This window comes from Helicoverpa zea, chromosome 1 (genome assembly GCF_022581195.2).
Source record: "Helicoverpa zea isolate HzStark_Cry1AcR chromosome 1, ilHelZeax1.1, whole genome shotgun sequence".
In the NCBI taxonomy this organism is placed as follows: Eukaryota; Metazoa; Arthropoda; class Insecta; order Lepidoptera; family Noctuidae; genus Helicoverpa; species Helicoverpa zea.
The window spans coordinates 5,106,671-5,116,312 of NC_061452.1; the positions used below are offsets into that span (position 1 = coordinate 5,106,671).

Here is a 9,642-nt window from a genome sequence, read left to right on the forward strand (position 1 = left end):
CATGTTAAATCTTAATAACTTAATCTATATGATTTCTTGAATAGATTTTGGTATAAGATTATGTAAACTTATCTTAGGTACAAAAACTGTTCGTTTCCAATATTATATCCGTTATACAAACCACGCCCATATAATACCTATCAATCATATTCAGTTGGCTTCTGAATGCTAGTAAATGAATAGTTAAAGTTAAGACTAGGTACCTACAAAACGAGCTAAGCTTTGCAAACTAAAGTAGCAATTTACTACAAAGCTGCGCTCAAAGCTGCCAGAGCGGTCGATGGTGACTTCGCTTCCAGAGGATGATTTGATACCATTTTGTAGTTTTAAGACTAAAGTTTCTTTTATGCATCATGGAATATTAATTAAAATATAGTTGCGTTATTACAATATATCGTATTATCATATTATCGGATATACAATGGATACTGGCTTATTTGTGGTTGTCATCACAGGATTAGCTTAATTATCAGTAATATCTTAGATCGTTTTTAGACTTTTACCACCCAGGGGACAGTGATAATTCCAATCATTTATTTTTAAGTCTTATCAAATCGTTTAATTTATTAAGACGAGTGTTTTCATAAGTTACGTACTTTATTCTTAAAGTTTTACTAGCTTCCAAACATTGTTCCAGCTGCATCCCGAGAGAACTACTTCATGCACCATAGGGGAAGCTAAACGGAACTGGTTAACAATATAACATGCATTATACCTTCTTACATTTTTAGTGTTTGATTATTATATGTAATTATATTATCATTTTGTTAAATATATTTAGGTGGTCGTGATTACCACTCTGAGTGACAAGGATCTAGGTATATTAATCGAATTCTGAAAAAACAACTGTTATCATAAGTGTGACGTCAGTGCTAGCAATCAGTGTTTCAAAGGAACTGAAACTCGAAATGTAGGTACTAAATGATATGAATGAAACTGGAGATATTTTTGACAATATATAAATTGGTATTAGGTTGAATCAATGTAAAATAAAGATTTAGAAACCCTGTATCTAATAAAGGAGACCACGTGTATGTATTGAGCCATTGCGAGAAATGGCAAAGAGAAACTTTTTTCTAAGTCACTCTTTACTCCTATTACATATTCGTCACACAGAACGTGAAATGACGTTGGGCTTTTCGCCCTCAGATTTCGGATTTGATATAATGGCTGAACAATGACAGCAGCTTAAATTTTCAGGGTTTTACCCCCCGGTTGAAATAAAAAAGGCTTTATTAATACTGTGTATTATATTCAGACTTTGTTGTAAAATAGCGTGTTCGTTCAAATATTGATAGCCGTTGTTTAGAAAGGCCAGCTTGATCCAGTCCTGAGTGCATATATACCAGACCAGGGAAACAAAATTAGATGTTAAAATTTTGCAGACATTTTCCGTTTTTCTGGTTTTTATACCTACATATTTAACACGTCGACTGTCTAGCATCAAAGGCATTTTGTTTTTCATTGAACATGGACGTGTAGTAGACAACGTTTTGGTTTACTACTTACCCGCGCTTGTTAACGATGCCATTGCCCCTGCGGAATGTAGCACCATTGCAGGTTCCGAGTTCAGCTTCCCATACGTTAGGACAGCGTCTTCCATTCAAATGGTTGTTACGCACGGTGGAGGCGAACAACTCAGTCGCGCGGCCGTGAGAGCAGGTACTGATCCAGCAACCAGGCTGAGGGTTCTTACCCCCATTAGGGTAGAAATCCGCGTGCCCACTTGGTCGCATAATACCGAGGATATTACCATCAGTGTGAATGGCTTCGACGTATTGACCAGCATTTGTGGCCAACGCATTGCCGTTGTTAGTCCAGCCAGGTCCAGCGGGGTCGAGACCTGCAGGCAGGAATTATTGTTAATCTTAACGACTAATGCTAAGAATTAATTCATGACACAAGCTTCTTATAATACTCACCAGTGACTCGGGAAACACGAGCATTTACTTGACGACCAGCTCTTCCTACAACGTGAGCACCCAAACTGAAGCCAACGAAGTGGACTTGGTTCCAATTACCACCGATGGTATTGAATAGCCAATTGACAAAGTTTCCAACATGTTGGCCTACATTGGGGACACCAGCAGCCGCTGTGTTGTAGTTGGAGTTAGCGAGAGCACGCCAGTCCACAACGATGACATTGACATCTTGATCAGCGAGGAAGGCAGATGTGATGAGAGGATTCATGGGGACGTCTGCATTGTTGTTCCAGCCGTGAACGATTACCTTTAAACCACGGTTTGCCCGGTAGTTGGAGTTGCGAACAGAGTTAGCATTGCCGTTGACGAGAACTTGACCGTTGGTAGGGTTTTGTCTGCAAAGAATTATAGAAAATTACTTAGTCGATACTTATCGTCACGAACCGACTTGCGCGGAGACTCGACGAATTCCAACCACCGGAGCAGGCTGGGTTTCGGAGCGGATACGGCACCATAGACCACATCCACACAGTGCGGCAGATTATACAGAAGACCGAAGAGTATAATCAGCCCCTGTGCCTAGCATTTGTGGACTATGAGAAGGCCTTTGACTCGGTTGAAATCTGGTCTGTTTTGGAGTCCCTGCAGCGTTGTCAAGTAGATTGGCGATACATCCAAGTGATGAGATGTCTCTACGAAGCCGCTACAATGTCGGTCCAAGTACAGAATCAGCAAACAAGGCCCATACCGTTGCATCGAGGAGTGAGACAAGGGGATGTTATTTCCCCGAAACTTTTCACTAATGCATTGGAGGATATGTTCAAGACGCTGAACTGGAAAGGACGCGGCATCAACATCAATGGCGAACACATCTCTCACTTGCGATTTGCTGACGATATCGTCATCATGGCGGAAACGCTGCAGGACCTACAACAGATGCTGAACGACCTGGCTCGACCTGGCTCTACGCATCGGCCTACGGATGAACTTGGACAAAACCAAGGTCATGTTCAATGAACATGTTCTACCGGAACCGATTGTGATACACGGCGCCGTTCTCGAAGTTGTTCGGAAATATGTATACCTCGGGCAGACATTGCAGTTAGGTAGAAACAACTTTGAGGACGAGGTGAATAGGAGAATTCAGTTGGGTTGGGCTGCATTTGGGAAGCTACGTCGAGTCCTAACATCGTCGATCCCACAGTGCCTAAAGACAAAAGTCTTCAATCAGTGCGTCCTACCTGTCATGACTTACGGAGCCGAAACGTGGACACTGACGGTACGGCTGGTCCACAAGTTTAAAGTCGCTCAGCGGGCTATGGAAAGAGCTATGCTTCGCATCAGAAATGAGGTAACCCGTCAGAGAACCAAAGTCATCGACATAGCCCACCGAATCAGCAAGCTGAAGTGGCAGTGGGCTGGCCATATTAGCCGAAGAACCGATAACCGTTGGGGTAAACGAGTTCTAGAGTGGAGACCACGCCTCGGTAAACGTAGTGTAGGACGTCCTAAGGCACGGTGGAGTGATGACTTGCGCAAGACGGCTGGCAGAAGCTGGATGCGAGAAGCCGAAAATAGATCTCAGTGGCGTGCACTTGGAGAGGCCTATGTCCAGCAGTGGACTGCTATAGGCTGATGATGATGATGACTTAGCCGATATAGTTGTAAGCCCAGATTTACTATACGAGTACATAAGATCATTTATTGAACACTGGAAATATTAAACAATGCAAAAACTACCTGGTGAACAGACGGTATTGGTTGTTTGCTCCGTTCCTGGAGTTTAGCAGAGCTTCATCGACGGGCTCTTCGAGATCCACTAGGATGGGTTTGCCTTCACCATCAGGCATCCAGATGTAGCGGCTCTCCCCTCCACATAGTGACTGTTGTCCCCCGGGAAAGTGGGCAGGGCGTGACCGTAGCACACTTTAAATTAACAATAATTTTAATGTATTGAACTTTACATATTTTTGATGGTTTTAAAAATGTAGGTACTTAAAGGTATTCACAAAAAATAGGATGAAGTTCATTGGAATGCACAAAACGTTTGTTAATGTGAAGAAAATTTGGGTTCGTCAGATTTTGTCGTAGGAGAGAGACACGATTTTTACTGTGAAAGAATTTGTAACTCAAGAAAAGGTTTACATGAAACTGCAGAGTTTCTAGTTAAATGAAAACAAATATTATCTTAGAGTAGATTAGAACAGGCCACACTGATAAAAAAATAAATGTCATTAGCCTTCTAATACAAGCATTCATCTTGCGAATTTGTTTGCGTGCTTTTTGGGTTTTCTCCAGTAATTAGTAATTGTAACTCCTGTATCTCCTGTAATTGTAACTATTATCGAGTTGTTGTTGCTTGAAGAGTAGGTAAAAAGTCCTATCTTAAATTATATTCTATCTGAAATTATATTTTGTAAGACAAACTATATTTGTGAAACTCCATTGTAGTCGCTTTTGTGTGAAGAAGTAACGAACATAACTACGATCATTTCGTGTTTAAGTGTGTTAAGTAGAATATGCATATACCTATATATTGGGATAGATAGGCATGTATTAAACTTTCTGGTCGATCAACTGAAACTTTTATACAGTTTAACTCTCACCTATATATATTTAAATCAACGAACAAATATGTGGCTTTGTTTGTTTGGGTTTATCTTCAAGGATTATAGTCAAAGATATTATCTGTTCAATCAGGCGTAAGAAGTATGCCTTCTTTATCTCTACCGTTAGTAATTACACGTAGCAAATGACACAGAATTCTTGACGAAATGGTTCAGAAAGCCCGCTGGAACAGTGGAGAGCGAATGGTTTAGTTAAATCGCCGTCAAATGAATTTGAGGCAACAAACCGTTTGGGTTAATAAATGGACTTTAGTTTGTTACGTTGAGTAAGATAAAGAAACAAACCAATCTCATTATTAACAAGTATGACGATTACTACTCGATAATAAGTCATTAGAGTTTGCATGGTATGTATGAAAACTGCGTAAATGGAGAGATTTTTTGAAACTCAATATTACTTCTATTTATTATATTTATCTGCATGATAAAAAGAAAAACCATAAAATTATAACAAAATCTTATTTATTTAAATCGAAAACACCACTTAACAATAAGTTTTTAGCCCTGAGCGAATGGCGGCGAAAAGTTCGTGGAGAAGTGGTAGATACCGGATTGGCTGCAAAAAAAAAAATATATAGATAAATATCACTACATTATTCAATTACTTAAATAGTACGTGTAAAGTTTTGATAATTATTTTGTCAACTTCGTTAGGTAATAAATATTTCTTACCCGCTCTTGTCGGCAAGACCACCGAAGACTGCATCTTTTTCTCCGCTGCAGGAGTTAGAGATGGCTTGCTCGTAGCTTTCACAGGCTGTTCCGACGAACCTGCTGCCTCCTTCAGCAGTGACCGACTCAGCGTAGAACGCGTAACCCAAGATGTGGGAGCAGGTCACGTCACCAGCGCAACTGTTCTGGAAGGTACCACCGTTAGGGTAGAAGTCAAGGTCTCCCAAAGGAAGGTCGTAGCCAAGGAGACCAGCGGTGGCGTGGAGGACTTCGACTAATCCAGCATTGCTAGGTTTCAGGATGTCGGGGTGGTGAGTCCAGCCGACTAAGGAAGGATCGATCGCTGTAAAGGGAAACATCTGATTAGAGACTGTGTAAAAGAAACTTAAGAGTAAATTACTTTTTAAAATAATAATTATGGTGTATGCTTTAGCTTTTACCATTAACTTACCAATAATGTGGGGGACTTCTCCAACGGTGCGGTCGCCAGCAATGCCAGCAATGTGTCCGCCAAGACCGACTCCAACGAGGCGGTAGTTGTTGGGACCGTAGCCGAAGTTCGAGGACAGCAGGTTGATGAACTGAGCGATACGCTCGCCGCACTGGACTGCGTTACCCAAACCCTGGGAGTACATGCCAGCGCCGGGGCTCCAGTCGATAGCCAAGACGTTCACGTCTTCAGCATCGAGGTGAGCTGGAATAGACACAATATTAGGTAAGAAAGCATTCCTTCTATTTTTTTGCAGCCTCACAATACTTCAGAGTAATGAGCACTTAAACAGTAAAACAGTTTAGTGTGATTACCTTTAACAACGAAGGCATTGAAGTTTCCAGTAACAGCGTCAGCGTGACTGTGGATGGTGATGACGGTGCGACGGGCAGGCGAGAACAGAGAGGCCATGATGGAGTTCACGGAGGGCACCAGGGGCTGGCTCACGGTCGGGTTCGTCCTACGAAACACAAATCCATAGTTTAATATGGCATTTTAGTACAGGCAACATATCTCTTTAAATAAATACATTTATTTGATATCTGCCTTCTAAGGTTCATAGGTAGGCTCATCTAAGTAAATAGCTGCTTACTGCTTTGTGGTCATTGTAAATTAAACTTTTAGTGTGTACAAACCTGGTGAAAAGATGGAATATGACATCCAACTCTCCCAGCTCGAACCCTGACGCTGTAAAGAAGAAAGATCATTGATTTAGTATTTCTGTTAGGTGTTTGTAAAATTGAGCCTGACTTCACAATTTGCAATGCCAGATAATCTTTATTACCTAAACATTTGTATTACTTTACCTAAATACCTATTCACTCATATTCCTTTCAATGTAAATATTTAGGTACCTTCTCTTGTTACAACTATTTGAGCTGCCAATATAACTCTAACTTATTTGCTGTTGATCTCATTTTACATAATCTGTAGCTAATGACTCATTTATGTTTTGGTATTCATCACTAGCTAAGATCTGATAGAAATAGTCGTATAAATGTGATGCTGTGTACTATGTACTGTTCGTCTATACGGTCTATACCTAGCTAGAATAAAATAAAACTGTTATCAATCAATTAATCTTCTTATGTTTCACCAAAATAGTTTTTCAATCAATCAAGTTGTTACATGTTATATGTGGTAGGCATATCAGACTTCAAAGCAGGGGTTAGATTCGCGGTAGCTATTCAAAGAAATCATAAACATGAAGGATGATAAGAAGAAATAAATACAGTAGCGGATTGCTATTAAAAGCTTAAGATAAACCACCGTATCGTAGCGATTTATGACGCCAGATTAGATACGTTTTAATTTATTAACCAAAAATCCATAAGTTATCCGTTTTAAACCTTGATTATGTTTTAAAATTGTAGGTACTATTTTATAAATCAGGTAATGGTTTTTTTCAGTTCCAATTGCATCCTGAAGGAGGGCAAGCATTTTTAGATTTTTGACTTTCTCATCGTTATGTACGATATGTCGTACCTAGGTTTCGTTGTTTCTTTTTCATTATCCACGAAGGAAGGAAAGATGCCTTAAGAAAGATAGGCGCCTTCATGTAGGTCAGGTAACTTACTCTAGCTGTGATAAGTTTTTAGAACTAACAAGGCGTTTGGGTTCTTTGTCAAATCAAGATCAATATGTTAAAGACTTTGCGTTATGACATATCTATCACAAGTATCACATGACATTCTATGCAGCCATGCATCTGAAAATCCATCAGAATTAGGGGCCATAGTCAAGCCTTATTCTAGCAACTATTTTCTAAAGAATGAGACAAGGTTTTCAATGGTGAATAAAATATTCAGGATGTTCTGGGTACATCTGATAGCATTATACAACACACCTACGATGGCTTAATGCGATAGATGCATTACGCGTATCATTTCCTGTAGGTACCTATATTAATGTAAGAAATATATAAAATCAGTGCAAATACCTATCTGTTTAAACTACATCATGCCAAAACGAAAATTACCTACTTAAATAAAAAAAGCATTAAGGATTTTCCCGAGATTAGCTTTAACAAATTATTACATGACTCTTTGCTTTTAGCTACCTACTGAGTTATGTAGGATTGATGCGTGCTAACGCCGTTTGCAATTCACAATAGAATTTCAGACCAAGATCATCTGAATATAGTAGTTGAATATTAAGTAAAATCTACTCTAATTTGGACTACACAAAGTCCAAGGTTGGTCGGCTCTTGTCCTTTCCTGTCCCTACTGAATCTATTGTATGATAAAGGATAGACTTGCAATAATTTCGGTTGATGATTATTGCGATACTAAACTGCACTTAAATAAATAGGTTAGTAGGTACCTGCAACAGCAGCGCACAGGAGGACAACACACTTCGCGATCGAGACCATTTTTCACAAACTAATTCCTTCAAAGTAACCACGGATTTATATTAATATAATTTATCTTAGATTATACGGACAGTTAATCCCGGCAAAGATAGTTATTCTACTTGTGTATTGGAATGGCCAAATCAATTGATAACGATTGCCTAAAATATCCTATTCGACAAGGCTAAGGAAATTAAAAGAAATACTTGATATGAGACATTCTGTATCGCGGGTTTCTGGAAATGAAAGAATAATCTTTAATATTTTTTAATCCAATGTTTCCTGAATCCTGTTTTGACGTGTTTATTAAATGATTATCATAGTATTGACGGCATTAGTGATTGAATTGATAATAGTAAAATGTATGAATGAATGATATGCATAGACTTTTAGACTTAGATATCTGTTACAGCAGACTAGACTACTAGAAAGCCATTTACATGTTAGCTGAGCTACGCATACATTGGCTCTTTTCTAATGACACTGTTTGCTGCATTCCTTCCAATCCTAACATCGTAACTGATTTTCGACTGTTTATTTTTGTCTAACCTTTTGCAAAATACAAATCTGAACTCCAGAAAGAATTCATCATATTTATGAAGTGGTTTCTAAGTTATGTCACAGCAAGGCAAGTATTTTGTTGTGTTTCAAGAATCCTGAATAGATTAGGATTAACTGAGCAGTTACACAAAACAATATCAAAAACCTTTCGATTATAATTGGAAAAACCCACGAAAAACCCTTCATTACGAGTGCTCATCTAAAGTTAGGTATTTGTAATAACAAGTAAATAATTAGGTATAAGCTTTTAATCGATTACAATCAAAATCGTATCACATTGTTTTGATGACGTTTAGGATCTAATTAAATGACCAAGAATGTAATTAGTGAGAACTGGGCTTAATAATCTCTGATGTATGACTATATAAACAAACATGAAGAAAATAAAACGAACTTTTTTGACTGGTTTGATGCAAAACATTTTATGATTGAATAAAATATTTTTTAAACATTTTTTAAATGTTTATTTTATGTATCCACATTCATGGTCCATTCAAATTTCCAATTTGTAAGAGCCGCAACGACTCCTTAAGTTAGTTCTAGGCATTTCAAAATCATTTCATATATTCAAATATAGGATTTAATAGATAGTAGTAGGCAGCCTTAAGTATATTTTTTATACAAATATATTTATATACCTACTTTTCTTTCACATATTTGTATTCCCACATCATCCTCCGAGCCTTTTTCCCAACTATGTTGGGGTCGGCTCCCAGTCTAACTGGATGTAGCTGAGTACCAGTGCTTTACAAGGAGCGACTGCCCTATCTGACCCCTTCAACACAGAGTTACCCGGGCAACCCAATATCCTTTGGTTAGACTGGTGTCAGACTTACTGGCTTCTGACTACCCGTAACGACTACCATGGATGTTCAATGACAGCTGGGACCTACATATTTGTATTCCCACATCAATATGAAATCATATCTAATCTATTAAAAAGGCGCTTCATAGAAATATAAACATTTATTTGTCATTCGTAAACATGTTAGGTATAGGAACATGTCTACACGCATATAC

At 38.6% G+C, this 9,642-nt stretch overlaps 2 protein-coding genes across 2 annotated transcripts; both read right to left on the minus strand.

The window, feature by feature from the left end:
• Positions 1 to 1,235: 1,235 nt before the first annotated feature.
• Positions 1,236 to 3,787, minus strand: LOC124632014 (lipoprotein lipase-like). The gene is made up of 4 exons (XM_047166669.1): positions 3,663 to 3,787; positions 1,923 to 2,317; positions 1,511 to 1,843; positions 1,236 to 1,352 (listed from the first exon to the last, which is right to left on the minus strand). Exons 1-4 carry the CDS (start codon positions 3,770 to 3,772, stop codon positions 1,306 to 1,308), a joined length of 885 nt encoding a protein of 294 aa, XP_047022625.1. The 5' UTR covers positions 3,773 to 3,787; the 3' UTR covers positions 1,236 to 1,305.
• Positions 3,788 to 4,994: 1,207 nt separating this feature from the next.
• LOC124631995 (pancreatic triacylglycerol lipase-like) lies at positions 4,995 to 8,141 on the minus strand. The gene is made up of 6 exons (XM_047166651.1): positions 8,034 to 8,141; positions 6,347 to 6,398; positions 6,026 to 6,171; positions 5,673 to 5,915; positions 5,222 to 5,564; positions 4,995 to 5,105 (listed from the first exon to the last, which is right to left on the minus strand). The coding sequence occupies exons 1-6, from the start codon at positions 8,080 to 8,082 to the stop codon at positions 5,048 to 5,050; spliced, it is 891 nt and encodes a 296-aa protein (XP_047022607.1). The 5' UTR covers positions 8,083 to 8,141; the 3' UTR covers positions 4,995 to 5,047.
• Between the last annotated feature and the right edge of the window lie 1,501 nt (positions 8,142 to 9,642).

Coding starts and splice junctions, on each gene's coding strand:
- LOC124632014 (XM_047166669.1), bottom strand. CDS start 3,772: ATGCCTGATGGTGAAGGCAAACCCATCCTAGTGGATCTCGAAGAGCCC. Junction 2,318..3,662: donor CAATACCGTCTGTTCACCAG/GTAGTTTTTGCA, acceptor AATTCTTTGCAG/ACAAAACCCTACCAACGGTC. Junction 1,844..1,922: donor TCGTGTTTCCCGAGTCACTG/GTGAGTATTATA, acceptor TCCTGCCTGCAG/GTCTCGACCCCGCTGGACCT.
- LOC124631995 (XM_047166651.1), bottom strand. CDS start 8,082: ATGGTCTCGATCGCGAAGTGTGTTGTCCTCCTGTGCGCTGCTGTTGCA. Junction 6,399..8,033: donor CCTGTGCGCTGCTGTTGCAG/GTACCTACTAAC, acceptor TCTTCTTTACAG/CGTCAGGGTTCGAGCTGGGA. Junction 6,172..6,346: donor ATATTCCATCTTTTCACCAG/GTTTGTACACAC, acceptor TGTGTTTCGTAG/GACGAACCCGACCGTGAGCC.